Genomic DNA, 20,928 nt, shown 5'->3' on the forward strand with positions numbered 1-20,928 from the left:
GCAGTTCTCACGGGAGAAAAGTGAAATGAATTTTCCTGTCTTGTAGGGTAGGAATGTATAACTTTATTTTTTACAAACATGGGAGTGAAAGCATAAGGTAATTCGTCTTTAGTTAACTGGTACATAAATATCCCAAGGGAGTAAGAATATATATCAAAAATCTTTAAGAGGTTATTACTTTTGAACAGAGGGCTTGTCGGTGCTAAATAATTGGTACAATTGATAATCCTTATAGCTCGCTTTTGTATTCTAAAGATAGACTCCAGGCGTATTTTGGAACAATTCCCCCAGGCCAGTATGCTATAATGAAGATACGGCAATAACAAAGTCGAATATAAGGTACGTAATATACTATATATATGGGGAAAACATGCGATACTATTCATTCATCGAAAAGAGCATGGCAAGGCCTACATAACTCGATGGAGTAGTCCACCTCACATCCAACTGGACCCCGTGGAATGACTAGCTAGTCCAGCTGAATATGAGCTATCCAACCATCTTCTCGGATAAAAAGTGAAACAACAACAACAAAACACAATGATAATGTTTATGGTTTGGGGACTTGATTGGTTTGCACCGAACCTTTGGCTAGCAACTCGCAGATGTAGCTGAGCCTCGTATCACAGTGGAGATCCACCACATCACCGCTGGGCTGGAGCGCTGCGCAGGTGCCCACATCAAGGCGAGTCGGGTAGCCGGGGGCCCAGAGGCCCTCCTGCCAGGTCCCGGGGCTGGTACAGTCGATCCAACGCCAGTCAGCCGGCACCGACAAGTCCGAGAGACCTGGAAGATGATTAAAAGGATAGTTTCACCTTTGTGATTATCATTTCACGGAGTGCAATGGAAAAGCGGGCATTTTAGATTACCACACAGTAAGTAGACACGTATTGTTACCGCCATCAAAGTTCAGCCCAATCTTTTAATGGCGAGCCCCGGCACTCATGGTACTTTCGCTTTGTCATATTTTGACATGATGTAGTGAGCGATGTATAGTTCATGTAATCTTCGTACGTCTTATTCTTTTTTCTCTTTTTTTTTTGGGGGGGGGGGGAGTGGGAGGGGGTGTGACAGTAATGTCCATATCAGGAAATAGAGTCTTTGTATCATATCATATTCTTGTATCTTGTTATGTTATGCATGTTATTCGTAAATGAATTTGGAGTCGATGCAAAAGCAATTCTAAATCAAAATCGAACAAAACAAAAAATGTAGAATATCACACACGCCAACTCATTCTATTTTCTCTTCTTAAGCATAAGATATAATATTCTGAGTACAACTAAGCCGCAGCATCAAGTAAAATTGATAAATGATGAACATGAAAAGTATTGTCGTAGGCACCAGTCGCAGTGTTTCATCATGTACATGTAGGCCTATATACATTCGGATTTTTTGAAATATTAGGGCAATATTTACGTCGAAGTCATGCTTTTAAACAGCAGCAATAATAATAACAACAACAACAACAACCAAAACAACAACAACAACAACAACAAAAACAACAACAACAACAACAACAACAACAACAACAACAACATCATCAAACATACCTATCCACCAACTCATTTCCGGGTCGACTTCTGCGCTCCTGTTGACGAGGTATCTCAGCTCTTCCTCGTCGTTGATGATGACGTAGTCAGAATCGACCACGTTGTCGCACGTCTGTCTCCCCCTCTGCCATCGTGTTCCGTCGTCGAGGATTCTGAAGCGATAGCAGTGTCCACTCGGCCCTTCTTCGTAATCGTATTCTGCCGGACAGGGCGCTATCAGGAGTGGAAGGGCATCATATTAATTGCCAGGTGACAAGCACGTTAAACGTAGTTTGATGACAAACCTTTGGTATGACTTGTGGCAAAAGAGAAATATTCAAGCAACTTTTCAGACAAAAAAAGAGAAAACATTGGGTGTTTTATTTGCTTGTTTTTGAATGTGGCTATTTAAAAAGAACTTCACACAATTATCAAAATAATGTATCCTAGATGAGTGTTTGATAAGTAAGTGAATTAATTACTAAATGCGGGTACAAATGATAGCGAACGTAATTCCTAGCACTTTCTCAAGTAAGCGTTGTTACACGATGTTGTTTCTCATCTCCGTTTTAAAGATCTGAAATTCTAGATGTCACACACATTGTCAAATACTGTTATCATGTCAAGGTTGTTGATTCTCATTAAATACCTAACTATCCGAAAATTAAGAAACCGGATTCCTGTGTTATGATAAGACCAGTATAATGAACCAAGATGGTACTGCTGATTATTCATTATATTGTTGCTCAAGCAGAACACTCACGAGTAGTTACTATTGCTGGTCCTACTTGACTCAACTCGAGATCCACAGTTAACAGCGCCGCCACCGTCATGCTGTACGTGCGATTAGGTCGAAGGTCACTCACCAAGGCGGAAGTGACGTTTCCCCCGAATGCAATGCCTGTACAGAGTTAGTAAAATAACGTAACGTTGAATCAGCCACAAACCAACAACGTTTTTAAAAGGGAAGAGATTTGTCTGTTTACAGCATAAGTTCATGGGACATCTATGAAGTTGTCTCCTTATCGATATCATGGCCATCGTTTTCAGCGCATAGTAATATCATTACAAAACAACAACAACAGCAACAAATCAATGAGCTAGGTATGATTTATTAGGAAAATGTCTAATGGCAAAAATGTGTCATGTGCAACCATACATTTTCAAATTCAACAATTACAACTTGAAAAGAAAACACAATCATATTATTTCTATTTTATGTTTTTTTTTCCATTTCAAACTATAAAATATTTAAAAGCATATTTGATTCCGTTGTATACATTGTGTACGTCTTGCAGAGACATGGGATGTCATAAGGGATGTTAAAAAAAGATCAGCGAATCACACCCGTCTAATAATGAAAGGCACGCCATTGAGAATAAAAAAAAAAAAAACAGAGAGATGAAAGCTACTGTAGCTTGGTGTAAATAAATTGTTGGTATTGATGAAAGTCAATTTCTCTTAAAATCTTTTTCAGTTAAACGCTGAATAGGCTTTTTTTTTAACTATAAAAATATGCTCTCGTTTTGTTAGGGCACATAGTTGTGCAAGTGAAAAAGATTTCAGAGACAAAAAAAAAAATCAGGCTGAAGTAAAACGAGTTGATTTACTTGGAGGATGCCAATCATGAAACACATCTTTCTTTCATGTGTTTTGTTTTCTTTCCTCAATCTTTTTAGATGAAACAAAAAAAAAACATACAAAGAACAACAACAAATCCAGTCTTCTTACTGAAGAGGGAATCTGAGTCCTGCACGTTTTCCCGATATTCAATCCTGTATCCATACACGTCACAATTCGTTTCGGCATTGGTCCAGCTCACCGTGGCGCCATACATGACGGGAACGGCAGAAACATCACGAACGTTTTGATCATACCAGTCAAATCCTGGAGATGCAGAATTGCACAAGCATCATGGTGAAAAGACGTTCTATCGGAGTGAGATCATAATATGATTGCTCTTTATTGTCATAATCCTTTGTCACTATATTACTGATTAAGTATCATAGTCATTATTTCGTTGTTGTCATCGTCATCTTGTGAGTAAGCAAAGAGGGTTAAACGGTAAAAGAAATAAATGCATTGACATGGACGACAAGGAATACCTTTCCTTTTTAGAGAAGGATACTAGTAAATCTTGTCAATGTCATTTCATTTCTGCAGATAAAAATTTAATATGGTGAGATCTCACCCAAGTGGGCTATTTCTTAAAGAGAATACTTAATAATCGGTACGTATTTACGTCGATGAAGAGCAATTCGTCAATCAGTTGAATTCAAAACAATTCACTGCAAAGTTCAATAATTTAGATACAGGTGCCTACTACGCAACCCCTCGCCAAGATTGTTGTTTTTTTAAAGGAAATCGCCTTCTGGTGGTACAAACAATCAGTCGTTATAACAACGATACATTTTAAAAAATGTTTGACACTCAGGAACAGTCCAAATAAGACAAGAAGGGCATAAGGATACAAAGTTTGTTTGTTTTTTCTCTGAACAGATGCAATTTCTTATTAAGTATTATCTTTAAAAGTATTCTTTTCCTTTTTATCCCATATCACCGTATTTATATACCAGTAGTCACTCGAAGGCATTATCAGAAAAAGAAAAGTCATTATCAGTAAAAGAAAGTAATAGTGAGCTTTCGCAAGCACGACGCGGCCGGTAGTTGAGCGTGCCGTGTGCAAAATTTGCTTCTGCGCATGATCAAATCCGAGAAACGTCCCGTCCTGGGTAAAACAAGAACGGTTCTCGGCCAAACTAGCGTCTCGATGCTGGGCAGGATTGAGCCAGCCAGCCAGCCAATCAGTGATCTTGTCGCTACGCCTCCGTCCTATTAAACGGGAAAGCGAAACTCAGACAGTGTGTCAAACATGGAAACGGGATTCCGAGTGCGGGGACTGTCACAGCTGATTGCTTCCGCGTACTCTCGGTCTTCCCGTCGTGTACCGAAAGCTCCCTAATATTACGATGGGTCACCATTTTGGCAAAAATATCTGTATATTTGCTTGTCTGTATCAAAAATAAAGATTAAAAAAAAAACAATTCTTTCTAATGTTCAACTAATATCGCAAGGCTTAACTACTTTGGTTTACATATCCTTCATACCTCTGGGCTGAATCTCGCAGATGAAATGATGTTTAGCGTCACACACATCTGCCCGGATTGTGCCGTTCGCCGTCAGGGCACCACATCCTCGTCTCTCCTCGGCCGGCGGACCCGGCTCCCACAGGTCCATCTGCCACGATGTCGACGCGTCGCAGTCCGTCCAGCGCCAGTCACCCGCCACTGACGAATCGGAGAAGCCTAAAAAAGTAGAAAACAGCAATTACATTCATGAACACATTACGCCGACGTCATGGAAATGCGTTACACTTCAATCGTTCAGAATTTGTACCAGAGATTACATATCTGCAATGCACACCTAGTGGATATGAGGGAGATGTAAACGAGATACAAATGAGTCTTTATTTGACATTGTAAGTTGTAAAAGCACATTGATCCACCGGATATTTATCGAGACGATGAACTTACGAAGAGAGGATCCCTATCTTTTATTCAACCTGTCGTGTACGTTGGTGGATATGACACGCATGATCCAAAGGTTATATAATATAGAGCATAGTTATATATAATGTATATAGGCCTTTGTGTGCTCAAGAAGAGCAGTGCATGCTAACACTGATGAGCTTTTTTTTTCTTGAAACTTACCTATCCACCAATCCCTGGTCGATGACGTGTTCATCGTTGATGTCCGAGTCAGGATGTACTCGAGCTCTTCCTCGTCGTCGATGTTCAGGAGGTCGGAGTCGGTGTCCTGTACGCAGTCCCTTCTGGCGTAGTGCCACATGTCTCCGTAGGTCGACTCGTAGAACCAGTAGCAGTGACCATTCGGACCTAACTCGTAGTTTGCTGGACACGGGTCTGAGATCGAACAATAAAAAGTCTCCTTTCGTTTAAATTTTGGGCGTAAGTGTATTGTTGTTGAATACACAATTATGATACTCATCACACTCTGTAGAATAATGAAATGCAAGAATACAAGACCAGTAGGTAGCATTCAACAGAGTTTGAGCCTCTTTCTCTTCCTCCATGGTACAGTCCGCCGCTGGAGAAGTACCTTGTGTTTGTCAAGCGCTGGGTGTTCAGTGAGCAATGAAAAACCATCTACAATTTTCTATGTGAAGCTAAAAAGCAGCCAGGAGCTCATCGGAGCTTTCTAAGTTGCACCCTCTTTTTTTGAAAATCACCAAGAAGGTGCAGCAGTATTCTTTGTGGCCACAAGGAGCTCTAAGACAAAGGATGCGTTTCAGACTCACAGAAAATATGGCTATAATGGAAAGTACAATGATAGGCTAAAGTGAATATGTAGTTACCTGCCAAAATGCGGTTTATTTTGGGACTTACCAGTGGTCACTTGGACAGGTCCAACTTCGGTCAGTTCTTCGTCCACGATGACCAGCGCTACCACCGTCACGTTGTAGGTTTGGTTCGCGAGTAGATTGCCAACGACAGCGGACGTTGTGTCTCCACCCATTTCAATTTCTGCTCGGTCAAAAAAAAATTATTATGATGAATTTGCTTATAGTTGTTGGGCGTCGTAAAAACGGATATTCTGCACATTTAACCATAGTTATAGAAGTAAACGCCATGGTGCAGATATACGTTTAGTCTTCTTCCAGTCTGACCTTCATGTAAATTGCTCTTAATCATTATCTGGCGAATGACGAAGGGACGTTTATCAAATTAAGTATTCAATACTAATAATGCCTGGCTGTAAGAGTGTAAAAGACGGTTGGTTGTTCCCTCAAGTCGACCTTGGCAGAACGGATCTTCAAAAATTTGGTTTGTCCATACCCTACTGACTTAACTTGAGAATACATGGTCGATCTAGACCTTCATTATGAAACATGCGGACTCGACGCAAATCAGTGTAATCATGATTTTCCCTAAGAAGTGTTCTACAGGACTAAAGTAAACATTCAAAATATACAATTAGGAATTTGTTTGAGAATTCTTCATCTTTTCTGTTTGTTTTTTAGTTTGTTTATTTTATATTGAATATCCAAACTTCTTTTTGCATTCCCCGTTTACAAACATACATACACACACACACACACACACACACACACACATATATATATATATATATATATATATATATATATACATGTTTATTCATTTATTTATTCATTTGTTTATATGTATGTATAAATATACAAATATTATATACAAACAGGTATATGATAAGTAACGTACGGAATCCTGGGATTAACAAATCCTCGAGGTAAGATATCTTGTATGCATAGACGTCACAGTTTGGTTGTCCATTGGTCCAGCTCACTGCAAACCCCTCCGTCTGTGGAGTGATGGTGTCAATGCTTTGCACGTTCTGATCTTCCCACGTAAAACCTGGAAGCATGCATCATCTTTAGTAATAATGCTGATCACGTGATTAATGTAGGGGGCGATTGCTATCGTTATCATCATTATCATTACTATCAGGTTTATCCTTATCATTGTAAATGTTATTGTTTTTATTTTCATTTTCATTATCGTCATCATCATTGCTATTACTAGTAGTAGTAGGCGTCGTTGTAGTAGTAGTAGTAGTTGTTGTTGTTGTTGTTGTTGTTATTGTTGTTGTTGTAGTAGCAGTAGTAGTGGAGTAATTAGTAGTATGCAGTAGTAGAAGAAGAAGTAGTAGTAGTAGTAGTAGTAGTAGTAGTAGAAGTGGTAGCGCCTCTTTAGTATCTTAATCTCTTCAGTTCTCATGACAACATAATGTTACTCCAAGGTTCCACAACTATATTTTTCTCAGTTTACTTTGTTTTGATTATGCAACCTTATTCTCTCTTTCCAAAGAAAATGAAATGTCAATGTTCTTTTCGAAAATGAAATAAGATTTGTATTGTATTGAATTGAACTGAATTGAATCTCCATTTTCATCATAATAAGTAGCAGAAAAGATATTATGATAGTGTCGATAGAAGACGTTGTAGTAGAAGGTAGTGAAAAATGCAACATTGGATATCAAGGTATCAAGACATTGATCTAACTGTTATAGCTCTTTCACAGTATAACATAATGTATTGTTATGAAACAAGAATGTGATTAAGTGTTGTTATTCTTGCATGGAACTTATACTCTTTGCGTCATACCTGTGCATACTCATGTCTTCAGTTTCTAATGATGGTCTCATAAAGATTATTTCTCATTTATTAGATACTCTACAAGAGATTCTTATCATACATCGGGGGCTTTAAAAAAAATGAAAATCAGAAGAAATTTTTGCCTTGAACCGACACGAATTATAATAGTTCTCACCTCTTGGCTGAATCTCGCAGATGGAATGATGTTTGGTGTCACACTCCGCTGTCATGATAGTTCCGTTCCCCGTCAGGAAGCCACATCTCGTCTGCTCGGACGGCTGACCCGGCTCCCAGAGGTCTGTCTGCCACGACGTCGACGTGTTGCAGTCCGTCCAGCGCCAGTCACCGGCCACTGACGTATCGGAATAACCTGCCAAACACCGTTGATCAATGATCAGAAGTAAGGTCGGGCGATTATGTCTTGATGTATTTCACACAAGCTACCATTACTCAAATTATTACATATCATTTCAGTAACAGCGTCATTACCATTAACAAATACAAATAAAACAACTTCATTTAAACATAATGAAATAGCCACAATTATTGCAAATAAGGATAGAAAAAAGCAAGAAACAAAAATTTTCAACAGAGTTGTTACGATCTGTTGGCATTTAATTGCTTGCGATAATGTACACGAAATGTTCCTAAATTATACTGTTGCATATTTCATGCATAATTCTAATCGATAAAAAAAGGAACAATGCATACATAGTATGGCTGTGATCATTCACACACAGTCAAGCACCAAACAAACAAACAAAAAAAAAAAGAAAAGAGAAAGAAAAAAGGATGATGTTCCTATGTTCCAAGTTATCAAGGAGGCCAGTAGTGCAAAGAAGTCATTGCAGATTCGAAGTGATACTCATCGGGTGATTTTTTTTTTTTTGGCTTTATTTTGTTTTACCAAAAAAAAAAAAGTCTGTGAAAAAGATAGCAAGCTTCAGATCTGGGACACTAATGTTCACGACACGTCGGACAATTGGAAACAGCTGTCTCGCGCATGCGCAGAACATCAATTTTTGCGTTGATAGCAGCGTCTTTGAAGTGGAGATTGTATCACAGATTTAAAGCTCGCTGATGATGTTCACATTATCATGATGACGGAGGCACAGCTTCCTATCTCGACGCACCTATCCACCAATCCCTGGACGATGACGTGTTCATCATCGACGTCTTGTTCAGGACGAACTCGAGCTCCTCCTCGTCGTCGATGATCAGGAGGTCGGAATCATCATTTTCCATGCAGTAAATTCTGGCGTAGTGCCAAGTGTTTCCGTAGGTCGTCTCGTAGAACCAATAGCAGTGACCATTTGGACCTAGCTCGTAGCCATCTGGGCATGTATCTACATTACGGACACAATAATGGGGAAAGCGTATGACACATTACAGACACGCCTGACGTCTTCCTGCCATTTTTTCAGTTTTACTCGTTTTTTATACATACATAGAATATACATAAATACATATTTATTCATCGATATATGTATCTATCTCTCTCTCTCTCTCTATCTATCTCTCTGTCTTTCCCCATCTCCTCTGTCTCTTTCTTTGTTAATGATAATTATAACATAATGTATTACATGTAAAGTATATTTTCGTTCCTTTGGTTTTTCTGTCTTATATACTCGAGAATATGATTTTCGCCATGTTCTAGGTGTGTGTGCGTGTGTGTGTGTCTCCATGTTCATGGTGTCTGTGTAGAGTATAAACTCAGTGGTGCTCGGTAATAATCAATTCTCGTTTTTATTTGGCTGCAAACATAAAGGACCATTAAAATACGCTCTGCAAACCATTCAAAATTCCTGTATAATCTGATACGCCCCAACGCGTAAAACTGCCGAAAGTGTATCCGCCTTCAAAGGAATAAAAGCAAGCATCACCTCAATGCAGTGCGTAACCTTTCGCAATCCAATTTAGAAATATCGTATAACTTCGACATTGCAAATATTTGTCATTAACTTAGATAAGAAAAGAGTGCGTATGATTCGAGTTGAGACTGAATTCAAGTTGCCGTTCAAAACCGTTCCATCAATGCAAGTGACCTCGACTTCAGTGACAATTTTCTTAGATTTGTTCGTGTGCGACACAGGATTTTGAAGAGAACTAGTTTTCTCGCAGAACCCCTTAACATGCTTTATGGCAACAGACCACACATTTTCAGAGAATGATAGGCAATAAAGAGTCATGGTTTCAAGTCAGATTATGGCCGCGCGTTGGTGCAGCTCACTGCGAAATCGTTCGTCCGTGGAGTCATGACAGAAAGTTTTGTTTTAATCTTCACAAAGAGAGTTATTAAAATTCTTTAATTGTGGTAGAATTTGGGTCCTGATTGAAGTAGCAATTTGGAATTGTTTATCATACCTAAACCTCAAACTTCATGACAGACAATAACCCGAATCTGAAAGTAAGCTCAATCTTTGTCCCATTGTTGTCGGATTATGACGTAGCACAACCTTCCCCACCTTGCGCACTATATGGGGCACCAAGTATCGCATGGAGGATTTCCTTACGAAATCAGACATTTCGTCGACGAAAAGACTTATTCCGTTACGAAATGACGGATTTCGTCACAGACTGATTTCGTCACAAAATCCTCCATGCCTCACTTGGCGCCCCATAGCCCATATGGGTATGACCAACACGTTTTCAAAGAGACTTAATGAAGCCTATTTATTCAAGCTTCCAATCACTAGAGTACACTACTCAACAACAACAATAACAACAACAACAGCAGCAGCAACAACTCAATATAATTATTTTGAAAAAAAATCTCGTTTTTGGAACAGAATCCACTTCATGCAACCAATTCTGAACTGGTAAGACCTTTTCGCAGACAATCGTGACAAATGAATATGCAGGTTTGCGATGATAATATTCTACACCTGATTATGATGTTGACACGTTTCCCCCATGACGGCATTTCCAGTTTCGTCAACATCACCGCCTCCATCATATTTTTCGTTAAAAGTACCTATCAAAGATAATAAGTATTGACGCAAAGTATTTAATTTGTTTGTCGTTTATTTCTGTTTGTTAGTTTTGTGTTTACCTAACTTTTGTTTTGCAATTTAATTCAGTTTGTAACCAACAGTTCTAAAAACGCTATCATGCTATATTATACACTGCCAAACTAGGAGAAGGGCATGCATTAGTATAAGAAGTTTCAGTTACCAAGTCTAGGAAAGTTCTTAAACTCTACATCACGTACCAGTAACCACTTCAACGGGTGCAGTTTCCTGAAGTTCTGTATCCATGCTGGTGTAGAGGGCGACTGATACTTTGTACGTGGTGCTTGGATGCAAATCGTGTATCACCGTTGATCGGGCATTACCACTGTTTACGGAAACTGACATGTAAAAATAAATAATATGAATAATGAGTAAAAAAAAGAATGACAAAAACAAAATGTTTACCTCTCAATCGCTTCATACATGAATTTGGTAAATTACAACTTTATGGACACTTTAACTCTAAGATAGACAATCTTCGAAACGTATCTCGCAATTCGATAAACGTTGTTTCTGTGGGAGCAAATCCACCCATGCTGGAAAGAACGCAGTGTCCCACAGTGTAAAAAACACAGTGTGAACACATTACGAACAGTGTGAAATCTTTTCACACTGTAAAAATTCGAGCATTTGCTCTGTGAAAACCAAACCACAGTGTGAAATCATCTTCACACTGTTAAATTCGAGCGTTTTCACATAGCGGACTATAGTGACAACACTGTGAACACACTGTGGGGCACTGTGGGTTTTGTTTTGTTTTCCAGTAGGGACTACACCCAAAGAGAGTAAGAAAGGATAGGAACGGACAAATATAGGGGGTCTGGGAGTGTGCATGTGTGTGGGGGGGGGGGGGGAGGGGGGAGGGGGAGGGGGGGAGGAGGAGGAGGATGGGAGAGAAAACTCAAAGAAGAGATACCCTACCGGATTTTTTGTCCTCTGGTGAGTCTGCGGCTGCGTAGTAGACCCTGTAGCCCACCACGTCACAGCTGTATGTCGGCATTGACCACGTGACCTCCAAACTCGTGGTCGAGAGGCTCGTGACCGTCAAACTATCGGCAGTGAGCGATTCTAAGGCAAATGCTGAGGACAAAACCAAAACGAAGAAGTGTCGAATAAGAATTGTCAATCTATAGTTCCCTGGAAAAGATATTTTTAAAGTTGTTTTGTTTGGAGATATTTAAAACTGTAAATACATGCTTAATTAATATGCATAATAGAATTGTGTGTGTGTTTGTGTGTGTGAATTAAAAACAATATTATTCCCCATTCTTTCTAATCGTCTTCACGGGAATGATTAAGGCCTACGCATGAATGATGGTTATTATAATTGTTATCATTAATATGACTATAACATCATCATATATCATTATCATGATTTTAATCATTAATACTCGTTTAGAATAATAATCTGTCTTGCAATAACATCTGCAAAGAATGTCTTTTTATACCTCGAACACAAAATAAATGCAGCCGAAAACATTCGACTGGTTCAAAATCCACACGAAGGAAAGTGAGAGTGATAAATAAACTATACTTTACCTACCTTTTGGGGTAATTTCGCAAACGAATGTACTGATCTGCGTTTCACACGCCGTCCTGCCGATTTTCCCGTCCATTCGCAGAACGCCACAGTCTCCGTTGCCAAGGTTACCGGACGCCCAGAGAGCCCGATGCCACTCCGTGGTAGCCTGGCAGTCGGTCCACCTCCAGTCGTCTTCCCGTGAGATGTCCGAATAGCCTGGTTGGATGATGATGGAATGTTATGGAGTGGGGAGAGAAAGAGGAAAGTAGATTAAACTTGATTCGTCGCTGGGGTGACAAAACCATGTATCTCAAATTTTTGATGGAAATCACTTGTTTGGACTAATTGTCAGATAATCAGTTAAGTGATGTTCTGTCCAAATCCCAGCTGTCTTTAAAAAAAAATGAAAAAAGATGAAGCCAACACAGCAAGTCAAAGGAAAGACGATCCCAATAATTGTTTTAATGGTTTGGCTACCATGTTTTTTTGCTTTTGTTTTTGTTTTTGTTTTTGTTCTTTTGCTTTCCTGAACATTTGACATTATGAGATACGAGGTTTTGTCACTCAAACAAGCTATGTTTTATTTCGTTTATGCAGTTTTCCTCTCGATTCGACTTCAGTGCGTTTGAAAACCTGCTGGGACCAAATCAAAAGTGACTGAATGAATAAATAAATGATGTTCGGCGACTTTATGAGGCATACGTCCTTACAGGTTACAACTGTGTCACTGAGTTTGAAATGAAGGCTATCACGATCATCCGAGGACAGTGTCTGCAGGCCAACGTGACGTAATACTGCTACAATCAAACATCCGTTGTTACCTGTAGGGCATGCCGTCAATCCCTCGTTTGAGGCGAGTCCCCAACTGGGGCATACCCAAAGTGGGGTGCGTATATTTGTCGTTTGGGAGTTGGGAGTCGAAGGACTTGTCCATTGCAAATAAACTTTCTGCTCAGGCGTGACAAACCTGGAGGCCAAGCCAGGGTTTGATGACTCCAGCAGCTGTCGTATTACGTAAGAGCATGATAAGGATATCTGCCTGTGGCAGACCATTCAAAGTGAACTCAATTTTCTCTATCCTTTCTAAAGTTTTCAATTTTATATTCTATTGAGAAATTCTATGGTCATCCATTTTACATTTCGAACGAAAAAAATTGACCCGTAAATAACGAAAATACAGGAATAAGAAGGAGAGCATTGCTAGTTTCCCGGTGCTGACAATGTGCTATTTGGCAGTGAGTTACAACGGGGAGGTGAGACTACCTCCCTGGTTACAATCAGCCTGCTGACTGGATCATTGAGAAAGCAGCTGTCGTATTACGTAAGAGCATGATAAGGATATCTGCCTGTGGCAGACCATTCAAAGTGAACTCAATTTTCTCTATCCTTTCTAAAGTTTTCAATTTTATATTCTATTGAGAAATTCTATGGTCATCCATTTTACATTTCGAACGAAAAAAATCGACCCGTAAATAACGAAAATACAGGAATAAGAAGGAGAGCATTGCCAGTTTGCCGGTGCTGACAATGTGCTATTTGGCAGTGAGTTACAACGGGGAGGTGAGACTACCTCCCTGGTTACAATCAGCCTGCTGACTGGATCATTGAGAAAGAGAGAGAGAGGGAGAGAGAGAGAGAGAGAGAGGGGGGGGAGAGCGAGGGGGAGAGAGGGAGGGAGAGGGGGGAGAGATGGGGGAGGGAGAAGGGGAGAGCAAAATGGAATGACAATAGTTCCGGTCACTACAGTACAGGCATGCTCTGTCTGCATACGCTGAATGTCTACACTCACACACACACACGTACACACACACACGCACCATGGAGCTACATGGCCCATGCCAAAACCAAAACAATCTCCTCCTCTCGCGGTGCCCCCCCCCCCTCCTGTGGCGCTGTGGCGATGACTGATGCTTAGATTAGGCCAGGGTCAAGAAACAGGTGTTTTATATCTTTGACTTTAAGTCATTGATTGCCAAGATATGCACTGGCATTATTTACTGGGGTGTAGCCTCTTCAAACGAGAGATTTGCGTCATGGGGCTTTTAAATGAGTTTATTGCGCGCCACCGACAATGATGAAGTATTCCAGTTTGAATTGTGGCCATTAACACTGATAAAGAGGTTCATTAAGGCTGGACAGTGTTCATCTGGATAGAATAATGTGAAACTTAAATAAATCGGTCGTCTTTGACCCATGTGGTGCTGCCTCTGTCCACCAATCGTCGTCTACCTGTCATACCTGTACTGTGAGCTGGTAAGGCATACATTGGAGGAAAAAAACTAACCATATATCAATCTACCAATGATTCGATGCGCTGCTATCAAGCCACGTTTTATGTTATTGTGTGATCGTGTCTTTGTGTGTAGAGATGTGTATACTATTATTGCCAACATAGCAAAGAAATTATTTTCTAATTGTAATGGTTGGATTTAAAAGGTGCATACATAACTATGACATTGGTTGGGCCACAAACAGCCGAGGTACAATGATACCAGCAACAATTAATTGTAACAAAAATAGTAATAGCAACAGTGAATAAAACCATCACTACGCTTAACCACTTCTACACCAGCAGCAGCAGCAGCAGCAACAACAACAACAGCTACTACTACTACTACTACTACTACTACTACTATTACTACCACTACTACTACTACTACCACTCTTACTATCCGACGACTACTATATACTACTACTACTGATCGCAATAAATAATAGAGGTAAAAAGTGATAATGATAATAGTTCTTAAAACTAAAAGAATCATTGTTATTTAACATTTTGATGTAATCATCCATACTTCGTAGCTTGCAATGACTTTGACATTACATGATTGTTAGCTGTTTCTTTCTTTTTTTTGTTATGGTGTTTTCGCTCAATTTTTGTGTTTGTTTTTCTTTCAAAATCATAATTATTATGCATTGAGGATACGTACCAACATGTGGAAATTTACTCGGCCCACTTAATGTATGACCCCCCCACATCAAACAAACGCACACACACTCATACACACAGTACATACACACAAACACACACACACACACACACACACACACACACACACACACACGCACACATGCATGCACGCGCACAACATCAACGTCATACGATAAGGAGGGCGTTGTTGCCAATATTATGTTGAAACCTAAAAGTAGATATGAAGGGTAAATGCAAATATTTTTGAAGACGGCTGCACAGCTCAAGGTCCATTTAATTACTATCAGACCCGAATAACGCGTTGTTCGAAGATCCCATTCTTGTAATTACACAGTAGGTTTATTGGCTCTTCGTGTAATTACTGTCGTAAAACGCTCGTAAGATGTCCCATTTAAAACTGCCAAGTGGCTAACCCGACCTCTATAGAAACTTGTGTAGATCAAAGGTATCATCGTTTGTGTGATCCGCCTGGCCATCTGCAGAATATACGTAAATAGCTATTAGCTCACAATCAAATATTTTTAGAATAAGTTTGTGCAATGGGGGTTGTATTCTAATTACTCGCTTACAATTAACGACAGATAGTATAACGTAAAAAGAAATTACTTTAACCTGTCAGACATCAGCCTTGTCTGACTGTATGGGAGAGTTAATATCAATCACAAGCTAGCAACTGATATCCGTCTATTTCACTTTAATAATGAATGCATAAATTGATAACCAAAGTACTGAATGAAATGATATTTTGGATTTCTTTTGTAGACCCATTGCAACCTTCCATTCACAGGATTATAGCATATCAGAGACTCACAGAAAAAAAACAAAACATGTGCGATTGAGTAAAATTATGGAAGAATTCCACTTAGCACTCATACTGCCAGAAGAGCGAGTTAGTTGACATGTTATTTTGACATTATGTGACTTGTCTTTATGATTGAATTGTGGGGCAGCAGGGGGGGGGGGGGGGGGGGTCGCGATGGTAAATGACGGCAAATATGTCCCATGCAATGCATTCACGGACTTTGCATCAAATATTGTTCGATATGTTTGACGCACTAATTAGCACATGGTATACCGCTTTGTATGTAATAATAGAGTCAGGTGACACGAATATGTGCTGTTTGACTTTGATCACTTGGGGCAATATTTGTCAGCAAAGTTTACTTCACACGATTAAGTAGCTTGCGACGTTTCGATTCAAGTCTTATATTCTGTCTTTTTACCCCCAACTTCAAGAGTCAACAGCTTATCAGATGTGCAAACTGATAAAGGATTCACTGGCTTGTCTGAACTTCGGACACAAGTTTTCAATTTTCGGAGCACATTACAGTTACCATTTTCTCACAGCGTCTATAACGACTTGGTCCATTACTCACTCATAGCATCTAGAAAAAAAAATTATCTTCTTCGTTCGGCGCCCATCAATCAATATCGAACAACATTTGAACAACATTTACATTTCCGATGTATTTTTCAAACGTTCCTTACGGAATCTATCGATCTTGCTTGATACTGAAAAGGCGAAGTGAGAATAGATATTTATTTTGCTCTCAGATGTTTTCCCACAATCATCATTATAATAAAATTATGCAAAAGATGAATCGTGGAAAATAAATCGTCATAGTAGATTTGTTTCTTACATTGAATAAAAATGTCATCCAGACTTTTTCTCGTGATATTTATTTGAAGAGCAATGATGAAAAAACAAAAGGTAGCAACTGAATTAGCATTAGCAATGTATGTAACGCCATTTTCATAATGAACAATATCAATTACAACAAACCGGGATTTGTAATAAATATTTGAAGAGGCATACATGTAAATATACTTGCCGCTCAATAATTACATGATTACATTGTCTATTTTTTTATATTTGTATTCATTACAGTATCCATTTCATTGTTCCGTGACAGCGATGCGTAAATCATTTCAGATGCATTAAGCAGAATCTCCTGATTTTTTTTTTTGAAGTTTTAATCTATAACGGCGTCGAAAAATAGTAGACCTAGGTAGCTGTACTAAGACAGGCCTTTTCAATCGCTATAGGAGGACGTGTGTGTGTGTGTGTGTGTGTGTGTGTGTGTGTGCTTGTATGTGAAATAGAAAGAGAGATAGAAAGATAAAGAGAACTGATTGCATAACCCAATTTTTCGGACACTCCATGCCACTAATACGACAGTAAAATCGTCACAATATTACAAATTAGTTTAGATTATTTTTTAATAAATGAATAATCTGAAAACAAAAATAGGGCTTGAAAAACCAAGAGCACAGATTACAAGAACATAATTCCAGGCACCAACCTATCCACCACGATGAATCCGGAACCCCTTCTGCACTCATTACTTTGATGAGCCAGTCGAGCTCGTCCTGGTCATCGATGACGACGAGGTCGGATCCGACGGTGTCGGCACACAGACTCCGTGCCGCCTGCCATGACGAACCCTGTGTTGAAGTGGAGACAACCCTGTAACAGTGACCGGTGGGCCCTTCAATGTAAGGACTGTCGTCTGGACATGCTATTATAAAGAAGAAGAACATTTGAATTTGATCATGATTGCAATTAAGATGACGATTTTAATCATGATCATGATTATGATTATAATCAAGCTTATTATGAAGATCATAATATTAATCATGGCTATGATTATGATTTGGCTAACATTGGAATGATGGTTGATTTCATTTTTTCCAATGTACCATTATTGCTGCAGTTACTATCATTGTTTTTGTTGTCATTGCCAATAATCATTATAGACCGTGCATTAGTATTGTTAGCTTTATACTATCGTATCGTGCTTTGTCGAGGATATAACTTTTGCTGTTCTTAGTAGTCATACAAGATAAAGTGAAGTTTCGGTTGTGGTAGACAAATAGAATAGCAAGCCTGTAATATAACACGTGCGTGGTGAATCATCGATGTTTGATAGTATGAGCTCTTTTAGTATGTATACATATTACCTTATTTCTCGCTAATTAATAAAGGATTCAACGGAGATGGAAATAGAAAACATGCCTCCAAAGTATTTTAAACATCAAACACAAACATTACAAATAAGCAAGTAGCACACTTCTCGTATAAAGTGAACTATTCAATTCAATTCAATTCAATTTAAAACTATTAATACAAATGCATCTAAACACTATAAAGGTATATACGTGGTACAATGCTACGTGGTATGCCACACACAATCAGTAAAGAAGAAGAAAATATATCATTGTTTATGCGGAAGAAATTTAAGAAATGTTGATGAATACAATTTTGGTAGCAGTGCAACTGAACAGAAATGAAACGAAATATTTCGTATTCGATAAGCAAAGGAAGGAAATGAAGGACTTTCTTCAAAACGTATTTTTTTTTCTTCCTTTTACTTCGTTTTCTACCACTGTGACTACAGCAGGGAAGCTGAAGAAGAACCCAAAACAAGAGTTTGAGGCAAACGAGTATTATGTAATTCGTTGGGCGTAAAATATGGGTTTCACTAAACTTGTTGTGCTTGAGCCTATGCTTAGAGGGTGGTGATTGCAATATCGTCGCGATACCCATTAACTTACCTGCCTGACTTGAAACAAATACCAGACAAAGAACGACCAAACTCTTAAATACAGCCATCCTTTGCTCAAATTAAATCCATTCCGTCCGTTGTTGATAAGGGCGAGGCGTGCAACTAGCAAAGCCAATGGCGCACGTTTAAGATCGCCGCTCTACACAGGTAATGGGCGAGCTACAACAAAGTCAATATTCCACGCTTTCCTGACAGCGCCATAAAGTTTATCTCTCACTGAGAACGACATTACTACTGAGTGATACTCTTTGATATCTGTCTATCAGGTATGTCTACCTGATGGCACGCCTTGATCAAATCTTTGAGGACTCCGTGGACAAGATAGTACTCCTTGAATGTGACATGATCATAGTCTGGCCTCTCTAGGAGTATGCATATAATTATTTCTAAAATCCAGGAGTATATCGCAGGAATATGTAAATTTTAGAGCGTTGAACAACGTCTATAATAATAATCTAAGTTCATCTCCAAAATCTCCAGTACGGTAACAAACTTCCTCCAGTCGTAAGGACCAAGAGGTGTACTAAAATCATCCTCTAGAAATGGTATAATATTCTTCTTTCAATCGTCTTCTTTCACTGAGTGGATACCACAAGAGACGATTAATCGTATGAACAATATAGCTGAAATAAAATTTTTAAAAAGTTGATAAGTTCTCATGTAGAATGATAGCGTTTTCTGGTAGTCTTCTGCTAAGGCACGTTTGGCTTATCGATAATAAGACACTCAGTGGAGAATTTATATTCCCGATTTTAAAAGATATTGTAAGACCCTGAAATATGAAAAGTAAGATTTCAGGAAAACGCATTTGTTAGCAGTCTCCGGTAGATATGATACTCATTAAACTTAGTCATATAATTGAATCATTGTTGCAGCCCCCCCCCCCCCCCCCCCAACACACACACACACACACACACCATGTCAACAATCCTCCTCGCCTTCCTATCGGGGTATCACCCAGTGGGGATTCATCGTGAACAGCTCCCTCTAGCACTGCAAAGTAAACATGTTGGCAAGGAATCACCGACGCCTTCCTGTAAAGCTATATGCTTATCGGTTACCCCACGAGCAGACTCCGATGTCGATGGAAAATGGAGAATCTTTTTATGTCTTTCCTTCAAAGAATATCGAAGGCACTATATTTTTGGATTGTCCGTTTGTCTGCATACATTTGCATATTTTTAAGTTTACTATTGTTTTAACTATATGTATTTGTTCATCTATCTATCTCTGCTTGATTGATCCTGATATTTGTTTAGTTTACATCAAATTTACTGCTGGCGCCCCAGGTTTTGGGGGTAGTAGGCGGCTATAGTGTACAACACCCGCTCTTCATAGAACTCTGTTTAAGCAAGTGTCTTATTGGCCGAGCTATTGGTCCGTTGGTGGACCTTTATGCGATTAAATCATCTCATTATATATTATTCAAGTTATGTACTGCTTCCATATCTAAACCTGCCTATGTAAATCTGCCAAACAGATTATCACGCCCTCGTGAATAGCTAATTGATTGCATTACTTGCAGAAGGAAATGACGGTTTTTTGTGAACACGTTTGTGCTCTATGGAAAAAAAAAATCTATAAAAATCTATTTATATATCACCCACATCCTTTCCCAGCATCGATTGACATCACGTATTTCTTTACGATAATTATCTGGTGTCTTGCAGTGTCACCTATTTAATCCCATGATCGGATCTAATCTCTATAATGTGTACTTATCTTATCGTTCTGGAGAGATGATAGTCAATATATTTCCACATAATTATACTCTACCATCTTGAACTGTACTCTAGACATTGAGAACGGTCAAGTATCATCACGCAGAGTGTAAGCGACTTGAACTTGCATGACCTAGCTAAAGATAACGATGCCATGTCGCATGTCAAATGCGTCATAATTCTTACCATTTTCGTTAATTGATTTCGATGTGTTCACAGTCGTGTGCGTGTATGTTTCTGCTTTTTTTATACAGTTTTTGCAATTGGGTAATTTAGTTTGTTGGTTCGCTTTATTTTCAGTTCTATATTAAGTCTTGGTTATTCTAGACAAGATTCAAGATTCAAAATTCAAATTCATTTTCACTTCCATCAAATAAACAAAGAAATTATATACATTGCATACTACAGGATATTTGTAATAATTGCAGAATGTGATTTGACAATGTACATATGAAAACGAGAAGGAGATGAAGAAAAAAACGCAATTATG

At 39.0% G+C, this 20,928-nt stretch overlaps 1 protein-coding gene across 1 annotated transcript; it reads right to left on the reverse strand.

Annotated features, from left to right (window-relative positions):
* Positions 1-550: 550 nt before the first annotated feature.
* On the reverse strand, positions 551-18,764 carry LOC139733660 (uncharacterized). The gene is made up of 14 exons (XM_071644473.1): positions 18,707-18,764; positions 17,455-17,670; positions 12,238-12,432; positions 11,616-11,774; positions 10,895-11,032; positions 8,817-9,029; positions 7,859-8,053; positions 5,939-6,076; positions 5,243-5,455; positions 4,640-4,837; positions 3,264-3,419; positions 2,296-2,433; positions 1,554-1,766; positions 551-786 (listed from the first exon to the last, which is right to left on the reverse strand). Exons 1-14 carry the CDS (start codon positions 18,762-18,764, stop codon positions 551-553), a joined length of 2,466 nt encoding a protein of 821 aa, XP_071500574.1.
* Between the last annotated feature and the right edge of the window lie 2,164 nt (positions 18,765-20,928).

The sequence above is a fragment of the Diadema antillarum genome, unplaced genomic scaffold (assembly GCF_040938485.1).
Source record: "Diadema antillarum isolate AM-2024a unplaced genomic scaffold, OU_Dant_1.0 seq00000486_RagTag, whole genome shotgun sequence".
Classification (NCBI taxonomy): domain Eukaryota; kingdom Metazoa; phylum Echinodermata; class Echinoidea; order Diadematoida; family Diadematidae; genus Diadema; species Diadema antillarum.

Coding starts and splice junctions, on each gene's coding strand:
- LOC139733660 (XM_071644473.1), bottom strand. CDS start 18,764: ATGGCTGTATTTAAGAGTTTGGTCGTTCTTTGTCTGGTATTTGTTTCA. Junction 8,054..8,816: donor GTCCAGGGATTGGTGGATAG/GTGCGTCGAGAT, acceptor GGTGTTTGGCAG/GTTATTCCGATACGTCAGTG. Junction 2,434..3,263: donor GGACTCAGATTCCCTCTTCA/GTAAGAAGACTG, acceptor AACTCTGTACAG/GCATTGCATTCGGGGGAAAC.